This window comes from Lemur catta, chromosome 1, assembly GCF_020740605.2.
Source record: "Lemur catta isolate mLemCat1 chromosome 1, mLemCat1.pri, whole genome shotgun sequence".
NCBI lineage: Eukaryota > Metazoa > Chordata > Mammalia > Primates > Lemuridae > Lemur > Lemur catta.
In genome coordinates, this window is record NC_059128.1 from 190,038,850 (window position 1) to 190,063,993 (window position 25,144).

Genomic DNA, 25,144 nt, shown 5'->3' on the forward strand with positions numbered 1-25,144 from the left:
TGATTAAATTAAGGATCTTTGACATGGGGCGATTATTCTGGATTATCTGGATGGGCCTGATGAAATCACAAGTGTCATTGTAAGGGAGAGGCAGGAGAGTCAGAGAAGGAGATTTGACAGCAAGAAGATGTGGGGCCACAAGCCAAGGAATGTAGGCAGCCTCTAGAAGCTGGAAAAAGCAAGGGAATGAATTCTCTCCTAGAACCTCCAGAAGGAATCAGCCTTGCCAACCCGTTTTAGACTTGTGACCCCTAGAACTGTAAGACAATAAATTTGTTTTTTTTTTATGCCAACTAAATTTGTGGTAATTCGTTAGAGCAACAATAGGAAGCTAATACAGCCTTCATCTTTAAGGCAGAGTACCCTAAGCATAGATTATTTTCTGTGAGGACCTGCCCTTGATCTGCATGGCTGTGGGTTTGAGAGTGTAACAGGGCATGTGGAGATCAGTTCCTGAAAGGTCTTTTTCCCATGGCAAGAAATTGGAAATAATCCTGAAAGTGATCAGAGACCATTGAAGGATTAAAATTAGGAGAGTGACAAAATCAGAATTGCATTTTAGAAGGGTGGATTAGAGTCTGCAAGTACGGAGAACGGATGGGAGACTACTTAAATATCCTGGGCAAGAAACTATGAGTGACATTCTCTGATCACTCTCTATAAAATGCTCTGCTCTTGCTTATTACTTGAAATTTGGGAGGAGGGGGAGAAGATTTAGAAAAAATAGTTGTGCTCTTCAAATATTTGAAATGCTGTCAATGAGAAAGAGCAATTAGACATGGTCTGTGTTTCTGTAAGATCAAGGGATAATGTCATAAGGAAATATTAAATGCACTATCAGGAAGCACATTCTAATTAGTCTAAAAATGACATAGACTTCTTCACAGATAATTATTGTCATTCTTTCATCAATTCAACAAATAACCATTAGAGCAGTTAGGATGCGGCAGGCATCAGACATATAATGGTGAACAAAACAGACAAAAGCACTGCCCTCGATGGAGTTTAATTTCTTTGTGTGATGCTGTACTGTTTACAGGTAACTTTTATATACAATAATTATTTAATCAAGAAGCAAGCTCTGAACTGAGAGCTTTATACAAGGACAAGAAGGCCCGGAGTGCGGTGTCTCACGCCTGTAATCCTAGCACCCTGGGAGGCCTAGGCGGGAGGATTGTTTGGGCTTAGTAGTTGGAGACCAGCCTGGGCAAGAGCCAGACCCCTTCGCTACTAATTTCAGCCGGGAGCCGCGGCCAACGTCCGTCTGTGGCCCCAGCTACGCGGGAGGCTGAGGCAGGAGGGCCGCTTGAGCCCAGGAGTTTGAGGTTACAGTGAGCTATGATGACGCCACTGCACTCTACCCGTGGCAACAGAGTGAGCCTCTGTCTCAAAATAAATAAATAAATAAATAAAATAAGGAACGAGGTTGACTCGGAGTGAATTCAGGCGAGGAAAACCAGGAAGGTAACTCCAAAGCAGCCCGGACAGGCGCAGGCGCGTCAGCCACATCCCTCCGCTCTCTCCCGTGGGTCTGTGCCCGCCCCTTTCTCCGTCCCCACCGGTCCCGTTCGCTCGCGTCACTGGCCGCGGGATTTCTAGCCCTTCTCTCGCGAGATCTTCCTTGTAGCTAGCCGCCTGCGGTGGCTGCCGGCTGGGTGTGGAGGTGCGTATTGTTGCGGGCTTTCCGCAAATCCAGTCCGGGCCGGAGGCGCTAAGTAGCTTCCGGGACCCGAGAACCGGGTGCTCCGTGCGCTGTGTCCCTGAGGAGCGAGTCGGGTGGGCTCCCGGCTGGGGCCGGCCTCGGTCCGCGTGCGCGCTGCGTGTGAGCCGTCGGCCCGGACCCTGTGTGAGACCCGGCCCGCGGGGTTGTGGGTCCGGGTCGGGGTCGGGCGGGGGACCCGTGGGCGCAGTGACGCAGTCCGGGGATTCCTGTGGCGCGGTTTCGAGGGACAGCCGACCGGGTCGGCAGGGACCCAGGGGCAGGTGGAGAGGGGGAGCCCGTGCGTCCGCGGCCCGCGTTGCCCTCGCCGCCCGCGCCCCGGGTCCGCCCTGGTTGGCACCCGGGCGAGATTGAGGGCTGCAGAGCTTGGTGGCTCGAGGGTCTTGCAGGCGGGAAACTCTGGAAATCCCTTGGTCCTGGTCCTAAAGCAGTTACTTTTTCCGAAGTTTTCGAGTGGAGTTGGTTTTCCTTCTTTCCTGCTTTATGTGAAGTGAAAGGAATGATTTAAGTCCCACAGTTGTCATTTTCTTTTTTTAAGGATGGAGTATATGACAGAACCCGCCGACCGCAAACCTGGACACATGTGAGTTGCTGCCCTTCTTCGCTGTCTTATTTACATTTGAAGATCTTAAATGAATCTGTGAAACTTTCTAATTATGGGGAATATATGGGGGAGGGGTGTTCTTTTGTCATAAAGGGGAAAAATGAAAGTTATTTTTGTAGAAAATCGAATTCATTTTTAGTTATAACGTTTTTTCCTTGTAAATACATGCTTTAAAAGGATTCAAATATTCACTGTGCATCCCTCTAGATCGGCACTAATGTGTAGCCGTTATCCACATGTGGCTATTTAAATTTATTTTTTGTTAGTTATTATATAATTTTAAAATTTTAATTTTTAAAATTTATTTAAATGTTTAAATTATTTTTTAAGTTATTGTTTTTAAATTTAAATTACCTTTTTTTTTGCTGATCAAATAGACAATGACTACTTTTAAACTATAATCCTGAAATGTGCAATCATGCAGCACAGACCAAGGCCTCTTACCACAACCAGCCTGTACACATTACAGCCCTTCTCTTTCAAATGTCTTTAATCTCACATGAAACAGTTAATATGGGGAAACCAGAAACCTAGCTATGCGGCCGAAAGAAAAAAAAAACAAAGGAAAAATAGCAGTTCAGTGGTTAGTTGGTGAAAGCAGGACATTCAGTGTCCTTAACTGTGCTGTTTTGCTCTTCTTACTCATGTTTGTTTTGTCCGTTTTCTTCAGCCCATCCATGTTAGCTTTCGATAGGTTTGAATAAGCCATCTGAAAGTTAGTTCTTTGGAGCTCGTCACGGTGCTGAGCTTCTTTTTTCCATCAGTAGCTCTTAACAGACACTTCTTGTCTGAGGGATCAAAGCCCTACGCAGAACATTTCCTTCAAATGGGTTTAGTTTAACTGTCATACTTCAAAATGATGAACACCCTCTGCCTGCTGCCTAGTAACAGGCACTTCTGGGAGAGCCTGGTGAGCTCCGTCAGGAGCTGCTCACTGTCCAGCAGCACCATCCTGGTGGTGTAACCCCAAGCAGTTAGAGCTGGGAAGTTTCCTAAATTAGTTTAAATGGGATACATTTAAGCACTTGGTTGCTGTGTTGTACTGGCCACATTTCAAGTACTAAGTAGCCACATGTGGCTAGTGGCTACCATTGGACACAGAAAATTACCAAACTTTTCTTTTGGATATTTTTCTATATCGATGGTTCTCAAACCTTTCCTTCCCACAATACGCTTAGAATTATGATATTCCCGCAATTCATACTGAATCACTAGATGTTAATATACTTCCTATCCTGTTAAAAAAATTCTACTCTGGGTTAATGATTATATTTTGGCAGTCCCTGTGCTTTTTTTTTTTTTTTAATTGCCTTTGGAGTATATTGCTGTCTAATGACTATTCGAAATGATTTGGAAATAAGTTTCTATTGTAGTCCAGAGGTTTATACATTTTCCAGAAATACTTTAAGTGATGTTTATCAGAAAGAGATGGGTAGGTAGTTGTAGTCTTTTTAGCTTTGTTACCATACTCTTGCCTAAGCTGTGGTCCTCTGTAGGTAGGCCCTGAGTAAATCAACTAAGTTCTCAATGCAGCACTGGAGATACTGGTCAGTACAAACGAGACATCAACTAAATAGCTGCATTTTTAAAGACTTAGTATTTAGAGATGAGGTTGTTGAATTAAAACGAGACAAAATGATCTTACATACTCTTGACATGGAATTTTCCTTCTAGTTTTTGCCATTGACACACATTTGCCATGTTAATCTCTTCTTAGTTTTCCAATGTTAAGAAAGGAATGATGAATAACATTGTTTCTCACATTTTCCCCTTGTTTTCTATTACATTTGCAGTTGGGAAATTTATTTTAAATCTGTTTATTGGTAAATATTAATGTGGATGTTTGTCTGCTCAGAAAATGTCTGGAAAGATATATACAAATAGTTAATAATAGTTATCTCTGTGGATGGTCTTGGTTGGGTGTGGTAAAGAGAGCTTTAACATTTTTTTATTGTATTTAAGTATTCAAAATTGAAAATACTATAAGCTTTAAAATCAGTACATCTCCATTCATTTTAGTGTAACAATATATTTTGATTTGTTTTAATAGAAAAGTTTTATTTTGACCTTTGCTGGCTATTAAAATGTAAATTTAAATTAAATAAAAATGGAGTTCTTAAGTTGTACTGTAGTCACTTTCAGTGGCCCAGTTGTCACATGTAACTAGTGGCTACCTTATTAGACAGACCAGAAATAGAACATTTCTTTCATCGCCATGAAGTTCTGTTGGACAGTGCTGACTCTCTAGACCACTAGGACATTAGCCTTATTTTGAGGATTTTTGGAATTGTGGCCATCCTTGGTCTTTTGCCCCAGTATTCCCAGGCTGTTGTTTATTACATCTTTGAAGATTGCTTTGTTTCTAAGTTATTTTTTTTTAAAGGGCAGTAATATTGTGTCTTAACTTGAAGGCTTTTGTTTGGTATTTTTAAAAAATCTAACTAGTATATTTATAAAATCTAATTTGAAAAATGTATCCTTTATTTATCCAAGCTTGTGCTGTGAGTGTGGTGTTCCGATTAGTCCAAATCCTGCCAATATTTGTGTGGCCTGTTTGCGAAGTAAAGTAGACATCAGCCAAGGTATTCCGAAACAAGTCTCAATTTCTTTCTGCAAACAATGTCAAAGGTACGGTGTGGTACTATTTTACCCTACTTAAAGTTGGAATTCATATTTAGAGCGCCAACAGGATATGCAAAGATGTATAGAGTAAAGCATATGCAGTTGAGATTTTTTTATTTATTTTGGTGTTGCCAAAGACTTTAGAATTTGCAACATTCTAGTGTACTTTTCTGGTTTGCCCTGCTAATCTGGTAAAGATAGTGTAAAGGTATTTGAATCTGTTTTTTTCGTGTCAAAGGATAAAGTTTGATGTATATAGTTAATAGATGGAGTTGATGTTTGTAGAGGTGAGAACAGATTATTAAGGACATATTACTATTATCATTAGTTTTTCTCTAGTTGTTAGGAGCTGTGTATTATAAAAAGCACCTTATGTTTCAAATAATTTATCAATGTATTTAAAAAACTATGTATTTTGTTTTGAAAACTATATCTGCCAGGGTGGGAGAGGGCTGATGGAGGAGAAATTACTTAATGGGTACAGTGTAAGCTATTTGGGTGATGGCTGCACCAAATGCCCAGACTTCATGCAAGATATACATGTAACAAAACTGTATGTGTACCCCCTAAATCTATACAAATAAAAAAACCTATATTTATGCTAGTATGTAACTAAAATGAATATAGTTGATGGAAAGGAAGCTTTGTAAATTGTACCTGGAATGATGTGAAATTAAGATTGGATTTGAAGGCAGAAGGCTTTTATTGAAAGTTAGTGTTTCATTCCTGTTTATTTTCTTTAGTTGTTGGCATAAACAGGTTATATGTATTAGGCCACTGACTAACACAAAACTGCCCAATGAGTGTAAAATTATATACCTGTGATTTCCCAAATGGGTTGAGACTCTAGTACTTTACTTTTTGAATGTGGACTTACGTGTACGTATATACAAACACATAAAACTTTGTGTACTGTTTCAGGGAATTTACAGTTTGCAAGCTTAACAAGTATGAGGATTAATCTAGTATAAATATTTGCTATTCTTAAAACCATAGTGGAGTTAAAAAAAGTACTAGACAAAGAATCAGGAGACCTAGTTTGTCTTAGATTTCTCACAAACTAGCTTTTTGAAACTCTAGCCATTTATCATCTCTGAGTCTCAGTTTCCTCCTCAGAAAGAAGGAAGGGGTTTTATTAGATGATGTGTGAAACACTTCCTAACTCCAAAAGTGTGCTTGTAAGCAAAGGGGGGGGCCTGTGTAACATTTTTGATTGAACCTCGAAAAGTGGAAATCAGAACTTTCAGTTACTTAACAAGTATGGCAAAAGGCATTCACATAAGACATTTGGAAGTATTATATATTTGTTTGTTAACATTTATTGAGCATCTACTACAGCATGTTCCAGGTACTGTACTAAGTCCTGGGTAGGCTGGGCTAAAAAACTTAAAGCACATGCATAAGGGATTTAAATTTTAATTTAGTCAGTTTTTACCTAAGATTTTAAAACTTGAGTTTTATAATTTACATTTTGAAATTTGAAAAGACTTAAAATACAGATGTATAGTCTGACCTATTGCTGATACATAGTGTTGTGAGGTACTAATTTACCATTTTTGTGAGAAATAAGCAGTTCTCAAGCATTTAAGAAGTACATAATAAATTGTTTTAATGCCATTTTGAAATGATTCTTACCTGTTTTTTAGAGCATAGCTTCAAGAAACTCTTGGGAGTTTCATCCTCACTAGAATTTTTACCAGTGATTAAAGTAATACGACCACTTTCATAGGTTATTTCAAATTGGCTTTCTCAGTCAGACTTTTACATTTTTAACTAAAGCTGCTGGTTAAATTGAAAGTTTTCTGGAACAACTAAAATACATTTGTGTTAAGTGCTTTAGGTCAACCTTGGATATTATTATGCCTGATTAATTGTCAGTGTTATATTTGTATATTCAGATGGAAATTTCTATTTTTCCTGAGAGATGTTGGATTTCAACATGTATCTTTTCTCTCAGATATTTCCAGCCACCAGGAACTTGGATACAGTGTGCTTTAGAATCTAGGGAACTTCTTGCTTTGTGTTTGAAAAAAATCAAAACCCCTCTGAATAAGGTAGGTCAAACAGCTAAAATCAGTGTTTATGAGTATGTTTTCATTAAAGCTCTCATTTTCAGAAAGTTCTTGTGAGTAGGTTTTTCAAAAATAACTGTTAAATTTTACCGTTGTTACCAATAGCACCCCACTGCAAATGCTGTTTTAATTTTTAAAGTTTTGATATATTCTTTTTTATGAGAAATGAAAATATCTTTGTTTTAAAAGACTTAGATTTTTTTTATTATTTATTGAGGACCTCTTATGCATAATATTTTTTTTCTGGAAATGTTTATATAAAACCATCACTAAACATAATTGAGGAGATTTTAATATTAGGGCTGTGTTATTTGGTTTCTTTTTGTTATTGCTCTGGAAAGAAAATGTTTGTGCCTGTCACTTAAAGTCAGTGCATAAATGTCTACAAAAAACAAATTGTTTACAGTCCAGTTTATTTCTTGATATAAGCACTTTCAATTTTCTTTATCTTAAACTTTATGACTCACTTCCATGTAAGTTTCTAATTGAAATGGACTCTTTCAGTTTGAAGACTTTTCCAGTTCTCCTAAAGCTCTGATAAAATTTCGTGTAATAGTTCTTTGAAATTTCTTCCTTTGTTTTCCTGCTGGTCCCCATCCCCTGGAATTTCTATTAGTCAAATGTTGGCCTTCCTGGCCTAAAACTTTCTTTCTTTTTCCTTTCTTATTTTTTAAAATCTTTTTGTCTTTTTCTCCTTATGTTCTTGGTGATTTCCTTTGCTTTATTTTCCAATCTTTCTATTGATTTGTTTTTCCACTAGGAATATTTTTAAGTTCTAGAGTGTTTCATATTCTTGATGCATTCTATCCTTGAATTTTTCTGAAGATACTGATAATAGGATTTTTTTTTTTTTTTTTTTTTAAGTTTTCTTTCTGTTCTCTGATTTCTCTCTGGTTTTTTCCTAGAGGCTTTTTTTTTGTGTATCTTGGTTTTTTGGTTTTATACTTCAGGCTTTTGTCAAATATCTGGTGAGTCTTAATTCATTAATTCATTCATCCGATGTTTATTAAGTACCAGCTTTGTGCCAAACTACTTTTGGTGTTGGTGATAAGAGAGACAATCCCTATCTTAAAAAGCTTATATTCTGGTTTGGGTGGAGAGGGGTAGAGTAGGTAATGAGCAAAACAGGTAGATATGTTATATGGTATATTAAAGGTACTCGGGAGGCTGAGGCGGGAGGATCACTTGAGCCCAGGAGTTGGAGTCCAGCCTGGGTAATATAGTGAGACCCTGTCTTTAAAAAAGGTATAAATTCCGTGCAGAAAGAAGCTCAGAAGGGTAAAAGAACTGTGCAGGGAAGAGTTGTAATTTAAAATAAGGGTGTTTAGGGGAGGCCTCACTCATAAAGTGACTTGAGTAAGCATTAAAGTTGGTAATGGAGGAAGGTGTTGAGAAATCTGGAGGAAGAACATTATGGGTAAAAGAAACCAAGAAGTGTAGAGACCAGAAACAAAAGCACACCTGTGTGGTTAGAATGGAGTAGTGAGGGAAAAGTGGTTGGGGATAAAATCGGAGAAGACATGAAGGTCAGAGTATGTCTGGCCTTGTAGACCATTGTAAGAACTGGTTTTTACTCTGAGTGTTGTGCATGTAGAGGGTGAAGAGCAGAGTAGTGAGATGATACAATTTATCAGGATCCCTTTGGCTGTTGTGTTTAAAATAGATGTGAAGGGGATAAAGTTTGAAGCGATTGTAATAATCATGAGAAATGATGGTTTTCAGCAGTGGAGGTGGTGAGAAGTGGACAGATTCAGGATTTCTTTTGAAAGTACTCAGTGGCATCTACTGATGTAGTTAGATGTGTCTGTAAGAGACAGAGATTTAAGGATGACATCCACTGTACTTGACCTCAGCAGCCAGAAGGAGGGAGTTGCCATTAGAGAGTTAAGGCTTCAAGAGGAGCAGGTTAGGATGGGAGAGATCAGAGCTCATCTCTAACTGGTTCTTAGGTATCCACTAGACATGTATGTAGAAATACTGAGTAGGCGAGTGGATCAATAAGTAGGGGAGTGGTCCAGATTAGAAGTAATGAATTTGGGATATAGATGATATTGAAAGTCCTGAATTGGATGAGGTTACCTAGGGAGTCTAAATGGAGAAGGGTCAAAGTAGAGGACTGAATTCTGGAATCTTTTAATGATAAAAGTTTGGGTTGATGAGGAACCAACAAAGGAGACTGAAAGGAGCTGCTAAGGAGGTAGGAGGAAAATTAGATGAGTGTGATGTCCTGGAAGGCAAGGGAATTTTTTCAAAAAGGGAGTGAGTGGCTATGTGATTTGCAGCTGCTGGGTCAAGTAATGAGTTCTGTAGCTTTAGCAATGTGGGCATCATTAGTAACACTGACAACCAGTTTCTGTTTGGTGGTGATGGTAAAGACATGATTTGAGTGGAAACGAGAGAGTGTAAAAAGGAATGGAAGACAGGAAGTATAGATAATTCTTTTGAAATTTGCTGCAAAGGAAAACAAAGAAATGGGGCAGTGACTGGAGGGGAAATTCAGGAAGAGACACATTCCTTAACATGGGAGATACAACTGTATTTGTAAGCTCTGGGATTGATAGAGTGGGTACAGATGGAAAATTTTGTGAAACTGCAGGAAGGCAGAATGATTGGCTGGGGGATGTCCTTGAGGAGTGGAAGAGAGGTTATAGCACATAGTAGAAGAATACATTTCTTCATTCATTCATTCAAGTATTCAGCACTTACTTTGTCAGGCACCATTTTGGGAGGCTGGAATATTTCATGGAACAAGATAAAGATCTCTGGCTGTAATGGGGCATTCTAGAGGTTGGTCTTGACAGGAGTGTGGATAGTTCATCTGTGGTAATAGGAGGAAAGGTGTTAAATGGGAACTTCTGGAGATTGTCTTCTGATTTCTTCTTTTTTTGGGAGAAGAGATAAACATGGGCAGTAGCTATGAGAGGAGAGCTGTTATAGGTTTGAGGAGAGAGGGGATGTTATGAAATAGTCCTGATAGAGTGGGAGAAGGAACGCACCAGAACAATGTTGTGTGGGTGCTGGGCAGTGCTAAGCCTTACTGTTATACATTTAAAGACTAGTCAGCATGGCATGCATTTATTTCTCTAGCCCCATCAGCTACATAGATAAGGCACAGAGTAGGCAGAACATTGGGTTTAACCAAGTTTATGATTTAGCCTAGTGACTAAGGTAAAGTGAGAGAGGGACCAAGGGAATGGAGAATGTGTGCATGGGAATAATTTTGATGATTGAGTTTTGAAATTAACTGGGATAGGATGGAACAAGTAGATGAAGAGGAATGAGGGATACTGAAAAAGTGGTAGGATGGATGGATCGTCTGTTGCATTAGATTGAAGAATTTTTGATGCCTAGGAACTAGAGGAAATAAACTAGAAAGTTAGGTGGTAGTCAGGGAGTAGGATGTTTGTTATTGAGATTTTGAAGCAGTTGCAGTTATTGGTAATAAAAGGATTTGAGTGGCTGAGAGAGAAAGGAGGACAAGATCTTGGGGGAAGAAGAACTCAAAGAATGGAAAGGTCTGGATATTTTGGGGATCATCTGTGTAAATATTGAAATTGCTAAGTATTAATATTGTTGGAAAGAATGACAGTGAGCCAGGAGCTAAAATCTTTGAGAAATGAGAGCAAGGGATACAAAGATGAACAGATGACTATAACAAAGAGTAGTTAATAGTAGGTGGTAGTGTCTGCTGACTTTAGACTCAAGGCTGGGTGTATGTATTTAAGGAGGAGGCAGGGAGAATGGTCTGGAATTAGCAATGAAAAGCAAGGATACCTATCTGGTGCCTGGTCCTGTGATAGGAAGGAAATGAGAGAAAAATCAGTCATTGCTTTAAATAGCTGCAGGGATCAGTATAATCGGGAGAGCTAGAAGGTGAAGGGCATGTTCAGCAAAGAGGTTGAGCATTTAGGAGGTTTTGTTGTTACTGACTGTTGTGTTCCAGAGGGCACAGTAAAGTTTTTGGGATTGGGGGAGGAGTGATAGATGGGAACAGAATGGAGAACATGTGGAACCATATGGAAATTGGAGTGTGGAAGATGAAGGGTGTCTGAGGTGTCTGGGACTATAGTAAAGAAGGATAAAGAGCCCAATAAGGTTGATTAGTTGTGATTGTCTGTGGACAAATAGTGTGGTGAGGTTGTGCTGGGGAATGTTGAGGTGGATGTTGAGGGACCCTCTCTCCATTCCTGCAGATGAAGATTGGAGCCTGAAGGAAAGGATGGAGATTGAGGGAATCAGAATCTGCCTGTCACACTCAGTACATGGTGTGGCTTGTTAGGCTTTGCTTTAGGGGGACCAGTTATATGAGGAGGGTTTTACTCTGGAGTGCTGCATATACATTAGCTAGTCTAGTTTTCACCAGACGATACTTGGTAAAATTATAATCTGCTTGCAGATACCTCCCAAATCTGTTACCTAACAGCCCACATTTCTTCATAGATCTCTAGACCATTGTGTGTTAATATCTCACTATTCACTGAATAAGTCTACTTGGATATCTCGTAGATACCTTCTTAAATGTCTGAAACCAAATGTAACATCTATTTAATCTGTTATTTATGTCAGAAAAATTGTACTACTTGGTTACCCAAGCCGGACACTTGAGCTTCATTCTAAAGTCTATTCTCCTCCTCCTTCCCATATCTAGTTGTCATTAAATCTTACAAACTTTATCTCCTAAATAGCTCTTGGATCTGCTTCTGTTATTTCCAGTGCCTCTCAACTCCTGCCCACATTATTACATCAGCTTTCAGTTTTATTCTCCCACCTGACCCCAACCATTGTCCCTAACCACCTATTCTGGCCATATTGAGTCATATTCATTTCCTCACATATATTAATAGCAAATAGGTTTTGACCTGTGCAGATGCTGCAGATTTAGCAGTGAGTTGATTGTGGGCTTAGTATTCAGTGCATGAAACTTCCTCTAATGAATATCTATTCTTAAAAAAAAAAAAGCCACAGGCTTAATATATAGAGAATAATCCAAGCGGAAACTTTTGTCACCAGGTCTTTATTTTCTTCCAGAAAATACAATTTCCTTTCAAAGAACAGTAAACTTTCTTTAGGGAAAATGATTTTTTTTTTACTATGCAAATACTTTAATTTTTGCTTGACTTATATCGGTTGCATTAATATAGTCATTGGATTATCCTTTTATTTGCTGCTATTGTTGCCATACTTCTGATGATAAATCTTTTTTTTGTGTGGTGATGGTATATAGTGATGCTAATCACAGATTCCTTAAGCGTCTTTTGAAATCGGTTTATTAAGGAGTTCTTTCATCTTTTTTTTTCCTCCTCAGGTAAGAACTTATATTTCTTTTTGTTTATGTTTTATTGAAGGTTAGGCTTGTAGATGCAAGCTTTATTTGGACTGAGCCCCATTCTAAGAGACTTAAAGTTAAACTGACTATTCAGAAAGAGGTAAGTTGTACACAGTTTTCTCAGCATGGTTAAAGTGTGGGTAGTGAGAATGAGGGCCTAGAGGTAAGTCATTTATGGCTTGAACAACTTAAAGGAAAGAATACACTCTTAATTTTAGTCTTTTGTTTTCTTTGATCATCTGTACAAGTAATTAGGTCACTAGTAAGAGCAGCCATTGCCCATGATTAGTAGGCTAAGTATCTTTTCCAAAGTTATTTTTATTAGGAAAAGGATTAAAGTGAAAACATGGGCTAAGGCATTATTTCTCAAACTTGGCTGATGGTTATAATGACTTATAGTAATGAAGTCAAAATCTCTGGATGTGAGGCCCAGGAATCTTTATATAGGTTGAATATCCCTTATCTGAAATGCTTGGGACCAGAAGTGTTTCAGACTTTGGATTTTTTTGAATTTTGGAATATTTGCATTATCCATACTGTTGAACATCCCTAATCTGAAATGCTCTAATGAACCATTTCCTTTTAGTGTCATAATACTGCTCAAAAAGTTTTGGATTTTGGAGATGAAATTTCAGATTTCACATTTTTGGATTTGAGACACTCACCCTATATTTAAAAAGCTTCCCACATGGTTTCTGATCAGCTATGTTTGGGAACCATTACATTAAGTAATATTTTCTTTTTGAGAATTTTCCTAATGTTTTTATTCTAAGGATGAATTCTGTATATTTATATACACACACACACGCACACACGTAAGTTCTTCAAAGAATATCCTCACAACCATTTCAACAGTAATTTGAAACTTTAATTCACTAAATCTTAGGAATTAAACCTGTATACCTTTCTTGAAACACTATTACTTACGACTTTAAATTTGACTAATTAATGTCCTCAAGGCATTCATGGAAAAAGGTTTAAAGCTAAATATTAAAGCATCTTTTTTAAAGAAAAGTATTTGTTATTAAACAGAACCATAAGAATGAAGGAGTATAATTGTTTTCTTTATTAGGTGATGAATGGTGCTATCCTTCAGCAAGTGTTTGTGGTGGATTATGTTGTTCAGTCCCAAATGTGTGGAGATTGCCATAGAGTAGAAGCTAAGGATTTCTGGAAGGCTGTGATTCAAGTCAGACAAAAGGTAATGAGAGAAAGATGATGAGTGAGTCCTACATCTTGTATCTCATATTTGTCAATTACAAACATGAGAGCATTCTCCTTTGGAAATAGGTCATTATTACATTTTAGGTAATCTTTAAAGACGCTTTGTTTAGAAAATCAGTGTGCTATATTTATAGATGGTATGTGTGTACTATGCCTATAAATGGCTTGTTTTGGGCATTTAGTGATCTAATAATGCATTTATATTTAGACTCTGCACAAAAAAACTTTCTACTATCTGGAGCAGTTGATTCTGAAATACGGAATGCATCAGAATACACTTCGCATCAAAGAGATTCATGGTGAGTTAAAATTTAAAAGCATTTGAAATGATGTCAAAATTTTATTTCAACTTACCTAAGTAATCTCCTTGCTGATAATATCTGGGTTAGTACTGTACAAAAGAACTTTCTGTTAGGAAGAAAAAAAATCTTAGTTCTCTATCTGTACTGTCCAGTATAGTAGTCACTAGCCACATGTGGCTGTTGAGTACTTAAAATATGGCTAGTGCAGCTGAAGAACTGAATTTTTGATTTTCTTCTATTTTAATTTAAATTCACGTGAAATATAGCCACGTGTGCCTAGTGGCTACTCTGTTGGATGGCATGTATCTAGAACTAAGGTTTTTTTCCTTTCATATTCTCCATCCTCAATTCAAGGCATTTATTAAGCATCTAGTTTGTGATAGATGCTATTCTGGGTTCTTAAAACATAAAGGTGAATTAATATTAATTCCTGCCCTCAGTAGATTATTTCATCTTGCTACCAGATGAGTAAACCAGATTTAGTAAATTGCATTAATAGAGTGTAAAGTGCTGTCATAGAAAATTCATCAAAAACTTATTTTATGTGGAAAGATCAGTTTGTGATTGGAAGATAATTATTTTTGAAATCTGTAAGATTTTTTTGTAATGTTTTTATGTTTGCTGAGAGAGGTATTTGTGATGGATTAATTAATTCAAAGGCCTAAACTTGTAATAACAGTGATATACAAATAATATAATTAGATTTCTTAAAGATGGAATTTTAAAACTTTTGCATATTTCTGGAATTAATAATATAAAATATAAGTGTTTTTTTGTAAACTCAAAAGTCTCTTGCTAAAGGATGATGTTTTTGCATGGTGCTTGCTACTGCTAGATGAATTGTTTTCCTAGTCTCTTTTTTTAAAATTTTGAAATATTAATTAAGGGGTACACGTGTTTTTGTTACATGGATACCTTGTATAATGCTTAAGTCAGGGCTTTTGGTGTGCCCATCACCAGATTAGTGCTCATTGTACCCAATTAGGTAAGTTTTTATACCACACCCACCCTGCCACCCTTCCCCCGTCTTGATTTCTCATGTCCTTTATGTTGTTTTATGCCCCTGTACCCATTGTTTAGCTCCCACTTATTAGAGAGAACATAATAGTGTTTGGTTTTCCATTCCTGAGATACTTCACTTAGGATAATGGTCTCCAGTTCCTTCCACATTACTGCAAACGACACTATTTCATTCTTTTTTATGGCTGAGTAGTGTACATATATGTACATACACATACCACATTTTCTTTATCCACTCATAAATTGAAGAGCACTTAGGTTGATTCCACATTTTTACAATTGTGAACTGTGCTGCGATAAACATTCAAGTGCAGGTGTCTTTTTTTTGTTTGTTTTGTTCTTGCTGATTTGTTTGAGTTCTTGTAGATTCTGGATATCACTCCTTTTCTTAAAGTATAATATAAGTTTAGTGATAGTTATTCTTGAGGGAAATGACCACGTTCTTAAATTATGCTTCTTATTTTAAAACTGTGAGTGCTACTGTTACTGGTCTGTTACTCATTTATCTTGTTTGTGTTGAGAAAACTGCTTTTAAAAGTGTGATCTCTGGTCTTTAAATGGGGGAAAAATTAGTATCAGTTATGTCACCTGGAGAAAATCTTTTAAGCTTTGCATCTGACCAGAGCGTATTAACCACTAGACACAGGATTAATAGTTAAATTGGTGAATTAGTGAATGGTTATTATGGATAAGGTACCTTACTACCTGTTTAACTGGTTATTATGGCTAGCTGTTGGACAAAAATACACCTTTGTTCTATGTAACTTTGTTCTAACTCTTTTGGAGATAAAGAGACCCAAATATTCTAGCTAAGGAAGCACCTTGGTAGAAATATTCTCATGCAGAATTTTTGGGTAGTGAAAGACTTGAATGCATTTTGCGATCTCTTTAAAAATCAAGAGTGTTGTAGGTTTAACACCCCTTCTTCTATCCAGAGGAATTAATCAGTTTTTTTTTTTTCCTACTAGTTCTTGGTTTGATTTAAATGAATATTTATTTGTTTGTTTATTTGTAACTTTATTTTAAAAATCATAATAATCATTAAAATTCAAACATAGAAATATGTATGAATAAAGGACCTCTACTTCATCACTGTCTACCTGTCATACCCAGAGGTAGCCACTTAAACTAAAATGATGTAATATTATTATATGCTCTGTTTGTAAATTCTGGTGATAGTGGTCATTGCCCCTCATATGTGGGATTGTTCTGTAATCTTCTGTGACTTGCTATCTTAATTTATTTGGAAACCTTTCCACAACATTACACATAGTTTTATTTCATTATTTTTAATTGCTTTGTGGTATTATTATTGGTCAATAATTAGTCAATAATAATACCACAAAGCTACAAACAGCACTGTAACAGATATGTTTGTGTGCATATGTAATGGTTTTTCTTTGGGACTGATTTAAAGAATTGAAATTACTAGAGTATGCAAATGTTAAATTTTGATACATACTGCTTAATTGTTTTCCAAAGCAATGCCAATTTACATTCCCATCACTTATAAGAGTTTTGTCCATAACTTGCCAATGCTGGATACAATTATATTGGCCTTTCTGATTTTTGCTGTTGTAATGGACAAAATAATGACATTTTGTTTTAATTTGCATTTTCTTGATTACTAATGAGGGTTAACATATTTTTATATGTATATTAGGCATTTGTGTTTATCTCTAATGCGAATTGTCTGTTCTTTCATTCATATATCTGTTTTCCTAATTTTTTATCTTTTATTCAGGATATCTGTTTCATTATGTAGATACATATATATAGAGAGAGAGAAAGAGAGGGAGAGAGGCTGAGAGAGCAAATACTTTTTGACAGTGCATCATTTTTTTTATCATTCTTTAGTTACATAGCTATAGCTTATGGCTTTTGTGTCTCATATGGAAAAGTTTTCTGTACTCCCAAGATTATTTTTAAAGCGTAGTGCTTTGGTTTGTGTTTTACTTTTGGATCTTTAATCATAATCTAGGAGTTTTGCCTAAAAGATAAACTCACTGTCTCAATATCTACCTACTGAATAGTCTTTTCTCCACTGATCTGAAATATTTCTTTTCTTATATACAGTGAATTCTTATATACACACCTCACTTCTGGACTTGATTTTATCCCACTGCTTCTACATAGCATGTAAATTATTATACTTTATAGTATGTGCCTGCTTCACGAGTTTGTTTTACAAATTTTTTTTGGTTGATGTTTTTAAAAGCATGGATGTGGAACCAAATTTTGTTGGTTTGATCCTCTGTCCTGCCAGTTTTTTGCTGTATGATCTTGGGTGTGTTATTTAACTTCTCTGAGCTTCAGTTTTTCTATCAGTAAAATTGAGAGGATGATAATAGCACTCACCGAATAGCATTATTGTGAGGATTAAATGAGCTAATCAGAATAAAGCATTTATGAACCCTGATTAGCACATAATCATATTTATTCAGTTCTTTGTTGAGGTTTTATAGTTATTTTTCATAAAGATTTTGAATGTTTCTTGTTGGCTTTTGGCTAAATAGTTTATACTATTGTGGATGGCAACTTTTTTTATTACATTTTCTAATTGTTTATTGCTAATATATAGGAAAGCTATTGATTTTATATATTGATTTTCTGAAATTTTTTAATATTACTGATAGTTTACAGTTGATATTCTTGATTTTCTAGGTGAACAATTATCTGTAAACAGTGATAGTTTTATTTCTTCCTTTGCAGTATTTTCCTTCTTTTCCCCACCCCCGTTGGTTAGAAGTGGAGAATAGCATTGAGTGGTAGCATGTCAAACATTATTATCTTTTTATGATTCATCCATAAGTATAATATTTGTTGAGATTTCTATTTGATATATATGCATACATACTTAGGCATACTTAAGCACTCTTCTGTCCAGTCTTGCTGTGAGTTATGTTAGTGACATTGAAAAGAGGAAGTTTGCCTAGTGTTTTTGTCAATTTGATCATTTTGGTTTTGAGAGAATCTTATTCCAGTCCCCCATAGGAATTATGCATGTGTTAACATTTTTAAATTTTTTCTTTCTTTTTTTTTTTTAATAGTTTTTGTTTTCTGTGTCTCAGATGGATTCCTAATATCTTGGAAGATTGCTTCATTTATTACATAAAATATCTTTTGTTCTTTGTTTTTCTCTCACCCTTGGCCTTGAATTTTATTTTGGGTCTGAAGTTATGAATCCTGTTTCCTTTTGTTATTTGTTTGATTTATTTTGTCTGTCCTTTTGCCAAACTAATCTTAAGTGATATCCTTAATCTGAAAATCTATATTTTCTTTTTCCTTCCTTTTTTTTTTTTTTTTTTTTTTGAGACAGAGTTGCTCTGTTGCCCATGTCATCAGCCTAGCTCACAGCAACCTCAAACTCCTGAACTCAAGCGATCCTCTGGCTTCAGCCTCACAGAGTGCTAGGATTACAGGCGTGAGCCACCATGCCCCACCTAATATATTTTCTATATCTTCTAATAATTTGATTTGTTTAATATGGATTTAATTTGTGATATGGTCATATTAATAGAGAAAAATCTTATTTTGCAGAATGATTTTCATGTGGCTTTTTTTTTTTTTAAAAGATGGCCTGGATTTCTATTATTCCTCAAAACAACATGCTCAGAAGATGGTAGAATTCCTTCAATGTACAGTTCCTTGTAGGTATGTTCTGAACCTAAATGTGGCTAAGTCCAAGGACCTGGGGATGGATGGGGGTCACATCTATTCTCCAGGATTAGACAGCTTCTTTTATGTTAAAATGATAATAGGAATACTTACATAATCATGAACGTTTATGGGGTCAGCCACTTTAAGGGATATATTAGCCAAAGAGCATGTTAAGAATCTCTTTAGGGAGCTAGACACCCCATGATAATAAGTACTGTAGTGCTGAACCATTGACCAAACGTAAATGATAAGAGAAAGGAAAGATAGGGATTATAGGACTTTGGGTAGAAGCTCATTGAGAAGGTAGTACTTATGCTCCAAAGAAGGGGAAATTTTCATAGGTGGAGTTTATCTTGAAAGGTGGGATTAGTGTGAACTACGACTTGGCAGTAGACATTAATGTGGCTTTTAATGGGTGCTATATAATAGTAGATTGGTCTGAACCAAGGGCATGTTTTGGAGGGTTTTAGTCGATAAGGTTGAAAATAGGTAGGGCGTAGTCAGACTGGTGAAGGTTTTGAAATGCAAGTGGAAGAAATTAGGCAGACATTAGGAAACTGTTTCAGACCTCAGACAGTGATGATTTGATTTGTTGAAAATTGTATTCCTGAGTCTATATAATTAAGGACCTTTGTCTTTATATTGTTGTTAACTTTTTTCTTAATAGATACAAAGCATCCCAAAGATTGATCTCTCAGGATATCCATAGCAACACATATAATTACAAAAGCACTTTTTCTTTGGAAATTGTTCCAATATGCAAGGTACTTTTTTTCATTTAATTAATTTATGTCTATAAAAGAGTACAGGTAATTAATTGTCTTATATGTAATTTGTAGCTCCTGGTTTCCTTCTGGGGTTGGTTAAAAATCTAGAGTAACTTTTTAAAATGATTTCTAACATATTCAGCTATGTTAAAAAGATATTAAAAAAGTAATTATGCTTGTAATTATGAATTGACATACCTTTTATTTTAGGGTAATAAAATGAAAAGACCTGGTTGCAGTTTTTAAAAGTCCATATTCCTTAAAATTTGTGATCTTATGAACCTATATGACAGTTCTATGAAACTTTGAATAAAAGAAATGACACTAAAATCAATACTAGCCACCTTGTGAAACATGCAAACAGAATTTTGCTAAGAGTAAATTAAACAATATTATGAAAATAAGATCATAAAATCATGATTTAAAAGCAAAATCTGAATAAAACATTTAAAATATAGATTACCATTTTATTAATTGTATAATACTAAGATAAAAAACCCTATTTTAAAAGTATAAATGAATTAAAATTCAACAAGTAGTTATTGAGCATCTACTGTATAGAAGGCTGTATACTGAGGATCATATAGCTATAGGTCTCTATCATGTAGGAACTTGTATGTTGATATTCAATCACTAACTGATAACTGCCATAATTTATTGTGACTATATTCTATGTAAATTTAATACCTAGGTACTTTAGTATCTTTTTTACCTCATTCACATCTCATAGTAACTGCAGTAAGCGATATCATTTTGAAGATGAGGGAATTGAAGTTTGGGGAGGTTAGACAACTTGCCCAAAGTAACATAACCACAAAATGATGAGGCTAGTATTTGCACCCAGGTCTTAGTACAGTACTAGGGATGAAATGATAGCTTAAAACAGAGTTGGCAGACCTTTTCTGTAGAGGGCCAGATGGTAAATATTTTTAGCTTTCAGGCCATATAATCTCTTTTGCAACTACTGAGCTCTGCTATTGTTGCACAAAACTTTTGTGCATGGATAATGTGTAAGTGAATGGTCAGGGGTGTGTTCTGGCAAAACTTTATTTATATAACAGGCCGTGGGCCAAATTTGTCCTGAGGGTCCTATTTTACTGACCTCTGGTTTAAAGTAGTCAACATTTTCCTGGCACAAAACCTGAGTAGTAAGAATTTAAGTGTGAGGGTATATTTAGATCTTGTGTATTAAATGCTTTGACTAACTTAATTGTGTAACTGGGGAGGTACACCATGTAAAGAAGTGTTTTCATTTATCTTTGGAAACTCTTGAGTTGAAAACCAAGTACTAAACTAGGAGCTGTTATATTCAGAATGTCCCTTTAGTGGAGAAGCCTATGATTGTCAATAGATACACCTTGAAATATAACTCAGATCCTTTTTGTATTTTAGTACAGTTTAAAAATAGCTAATTTCACTGCTGGTTAATATCTCCCAGTATACATATAGACATCTGTGACTTTTTTGGGCATTAAATCTTTGGTTACATATTGGTTCATGCAGCCATGTAAGAGAAACGTGTAGTTCCCTTGAAATTTGTTTTTCGTGGAGAGGGAAAAAATCATAAGTAGATTAGAAAATCAGTCTCCTGATGTTTATAATGCTTTGCTCAGAATGCATACTATATTCAGATATAGAGTGATAAGCAAGAATTCACACTGCAATAAAATTAAACTTAATGAAAGCTTGGTGAATAGGCCCTAGAAGATTTTTAAAGCATTTTTATTAAGATAAATATTCCTGTCCTAAGAAGGTATAGCTTATTTTCAGTTTCTTTAAGGTCTGATTCTTTTCTTTAGGCCCTTTGTTGATACATAGAATTAAAAATAATGTTGTACTTGGGCAAGTGCAGTTGGATTGGGTTTCCTTTGATGAGTGTTTATTGGACTGTTCTTTAGGATTTGCCTTATTCTAAATGGTAGTTCTCATGTCTAGGATAATGTTGTCTGTCTGTCTCCAAAACTGGCACAAAGCCTGGGAAATATGAACCAGATTTGTGTGTGTATTCGAGTAACCAGTGCCATTCACCTCATTGATCCAAACACCCTACAAGGTAAGTTGTGGAAACTGTTTGCCTTGACAGTTTTTTTGTTGTATGGCAAGCAGTAATAATACGTGTTGTTAATTTTATCAAGCATTCTTGATATTGTTTTGAAGGGATAGTTAAAATTTGTACTATTGTTTAATACTTATAAAACACTGGAATTACAAAGCTTTTCAAAAGTCTTTTATTTTTTACTTAAAGACTGTGTACTTGTACAGATTTACTAGTTTATTCCATTGATTTCTAGTGAAATTGACTTATTTACCTCATTTAATTTTTGTGACTATTTAAGTTTGTTGCTAAATTTTGATGTTTAGCAGTTATTTTAAATTTTAGAACATTGGACTTTCTGTGATCCAGTGGATGATTTAGTTTGAATGTGAATTTTAACTAATTTCATCATTATATATCATTTTTAAACATTGCCTTTATAGAATAAATTATTTTTAAAGACCACATTTTGATAGGTATCTTAGTGTTTGGCTGTGTCTCCTACTTGTTGATCATTTTCATTTATTTCCTATAAAGTAAGTATCCTCATTTATTTTGATATTTTCCAGAAAGTCATTCATTATCCTTTTCAACTAGAATTCATCAGTTAAAGGCCTATTTGCAATATTGAGATGGACATTCTTTATCTATCTGGTAGAACTAGGTGTTATTTCCCTTTACCTCAGTAGCTAAAATGACTGCTATGTGTCTAAAATAAAATGCCAGGACATGGAACAACTATACAACTGATTGGATCTGATCTTATTTAAAAGGAACTTAGCACTATGGCATTCTTATAGCAACTATTTAAGATATATTTGACACCTGGTATTTCTTTTGTGCTTTGAGAAGTTTGGGGTTGATTTATAGGAATAAATGATGACCCCAGAAAGTGAGTAGATACTGTAGTTCTAGTTGACTCAATGCTTCACAATTGGTATTTATGAACTTCTTCCTAGTTAACACATTTGATGACTTTCAGAAATACATTATTTCTCTTGTTCTTTATAGTGTTCTGTGCTTATTCTTAGTTGCAGATATTGATGGGAGCACTTTCTGGAGTCACCCTTTTAATAGCTTATGCCATCCCAAACAGCTAGAGGAGTTTATTGTGATGGAATACAGCATAGTCCACGACCTAAAACGCAGTGCAGGTGCTGGAATGATATCAAAAAAGGTAAGCTATATCCTGTCTACCTTCTTTTTTTCCTCCAACTTACTATTGTTTCAGTTCCACCTTTTTAAAAAAATTTGTTGATAATTCTAAAATGTGGAATCCAAATAAAGCTAGCACCACATTAGGATAAAAATGCATTTTTTTTGTTTTTTTGACATGGTCATTGTGAAAATTATCTGCCTTACACTATCTGGTAAGTTAATTTATTCTCTCTTGTGTTGGAAAAAATGTTTTAATGGTTTATTCCATTATCATAAAAATGCATTTCCTTTTTTTATTTTTGTAGAGGAGGACCAAAGGACCAAATAACCTTTTGAGTTACCATACGTATAAACTATATAGTCTTGTATGGTAGTTCCCCCTTATCCGTGGGGGATGTGTTCCAAGACCCGCGGTGGATTCCTGAAACTGCAGATAGTACCAAACTCTGTGTATATACTGTGTTTTTTCCTTTACATACATACCTACGATAAATTTAAATTTATAAATTAGGCACAGTAAGAGATTAACAGCAACAACTAATAAAATAGAACAATTATAACAATATACTGTAATAAAAGTTAAGTGAATGTAGTCTCTGTTTTTCAAGATATGTGTACTGTACTCACCTGTTTTAGGACAGTGATTAACTGCAGGTAAATGAAACCATGGAAAGTGAAACACTGGATAAGTACTGTTGTATTTCTATTTCTCCGTTTGTCCCCAAAATGTCTTCTATGCTTTTGTTCAAACTAGTACCCAATTGGAGACTACACATTATTGTGACTATTGTACTTTTTAAGTCTTCTACATATTTATTTAGAATAAATTAATATAGTTAAGAACAAACTTTTCATTTATAATGTAGAACATTACATCTCCTCAGACAGATATAAAACTAGATATTATATTTTCTTTGTTTTCAAAAAAATAATTAGACAGGTTCATAAGTCTCTTATAAATAGAAGCAGTCTAATAGCTAGAAAGTAAATCTTCTTAGATAAAATTTAGTCTCTTCCTGATAATTCACTTTCTCAGTTCTTTCGTAAACCTGAGACCTTTTATTTTAGTTTTTCTTTTACTTCTTTCTCTTCTTTTTATCTCTTTATTTTGATGAAGTTATTTTACCTGTAACTCTTAGTATTTTGCTCTTGATCTCACTTTACTTGGCCTGTCTTTGTTAGTTAGAGGTGTTGGCATGTGCTACACTTAATTCACCCTGGAAGTTTGAAATGTCAGTTATGAGTGCTCGTAAAATCATATGTTGGAAAGTGAGTTAACAGTTTTCTAGTTTAAAAATTCAAATTTGGGATGTTTCTGCAACAAAGAGGTTTTTTTTGTTGTTTTTTTTTTAAAAAAAGGATTATACTTCAAACTAGTAGATATCCAAGAAATTAATTTCATGAAGATTTGGCTTTTCTAGTAGTTTACTACTGGGATTTTTAGGCTGTTTTGTCTGAACCCTGGTTCTCTGAACCCTTGTGTCTAACAAGGGTTTGCTTGGAATATTTTATGACTTTAAAGATTTCCCTGCCTCAGCCGGCGCGGTGGCTCACTCCTGTAATCCTAGCACTCTGGGAGGCCAAGGTGGGAGGATGGTTTGAGCTCAGGAGTTCGAGATCAGCCTGAGCAAGAGCGAGACCCCGTCTCTACTAAAAATAGAAAGAAATTAGCTGGACAACTAAAAATATATGGAAAAAATTAGTTGGGCATGGTGGTGCATGCCTGTAGTCCTAGCTCCTCGGGAGGCTGAGGCAGAAGGATTGCTTGAGCCCAGGAGTTTGAGGTTGCTGTGAGCTAGGCTGATGCCATGGCACTCACTCTAGCCTGGGCAACAGAGCAAGACTCTGTCTCAGGGAAAAAAAAAGATTTCCCTACCTTTTCAGTTATTTTATTTGCTCAATCTGCATTGGCCCATCTTCCTGTGAAAACATTTCTTTTGAAAATTCTACATATCTATTTTTAGGGACATTGTTAATGTTTTATAAAAGTCTTAAATAAAATCTTAGCAAAAATCAATGATTTATTTTTATGAATTTCTTATGTGTCTTTTTTTTGTACTCATGATTCAGTAATTTGTTAATTTCGACAGTATTTCAGAGATCCAGAAAATACAAAACAATTTCCATCTTTAAAATATAAATCAGAAAACCAGAAATCATTATTGTATTTAACTTTTCTGTGAGATGCTTTTTGAGTTATGTTTAGATTATTGAAGAGTACATTTTCTTTCCTGTTAAGCATACCCTCGGGGAAGTCTGGGTACAGAAAACATCTGAAATGAATACAGATAAACAATATTTTTGTCGCACTCATTTGGGACATCTTCTAAATCCTGGAGACCTGGTGTTGGGGTTTGTATTATTTTATAGTATTTTAAACTGCCAATTAGCATTGTAAATTTTTTTTGATAGCCAGCAAAGCTACCTGAATACTAAAGTTGTTAATTCCAAAAAGATTTAAAAGTACTTAGGAGCCTTATAATTCATTTTTATTATTTATAACTAAATTGAACTTGAATTGGACAGAAGCCCATAGTTATTCCATTTTTGCCACCATCTTAAAGAGTCATTTATTCTAAGAGTTTGGTAATTGAACCCTGAAGTTGTATGGTTAGATGCATATTTACAGCTTTT

At 35.5% G+C, this 25,144-nt stretch overlaps 1 protein-coding gene across 2 annotated transcripts in view; it reads left to right on the forward strand.

Annotated features, from left to right (window-relative positions):
* Positions 1-1,620: 1,620 nt before the first annotated feature.
* Positions 1,621-25,144, forward strand: part of NMD3 (NMD3 ribosome export adaptor) — a 28,070-nt gene continuing 4,546 nt past the window's right edge. Inside the window, exons 1-12 of one of the 2 annotated variants that reach the window (XM_045539582.1) lie at positions 1,621-1,663; positions 2,259-2,303; positions 4,818-4,952; positions 6,904-7,000; positions 12,364-12,444; positions 13,417-13,545; positions 13,777-13,867; positions 18,466-18,544; positions 19,218-19,314; positions 21,253-21,370; positions 22,384-22,529; positions 24,750-24,862. In XM_045539582.1, the coding sequence (XP_045395538.1) occupies positions 2,260-2,303; positions 4,818-4,952; positions 6,904-7,000; positions 12,364-12,444; positions 13,417-13,545; positions 13,777-13,867; positions 18,466-18,544; positions 19,218-19,314; positions 21,253-21,370; positions 22,384-22,529; positions 24,750-24,862 (1,130 nt within the window). In that variant the 5' untranslated portion in view covers positions 1,621-1,663; position 2,259. Of the gene's footprint in view, positions 1,664-1,717; positions 1,847-2,258; positions 2,304-4,817; positions 4,953-6,903; positions 7,001-12,363; positions 12,445-13,416; positions 13,546-13,776; positions 13,868-18,465; positions 18,545-19,217; positions 19,315-21,252; positions 21,371-22,383; positions 22,530-24,749; positions 24,863-25,144 lie in introns of those variants that run through there. The other variant, XM_045539583.1, reaches the window with a different exon arrangement.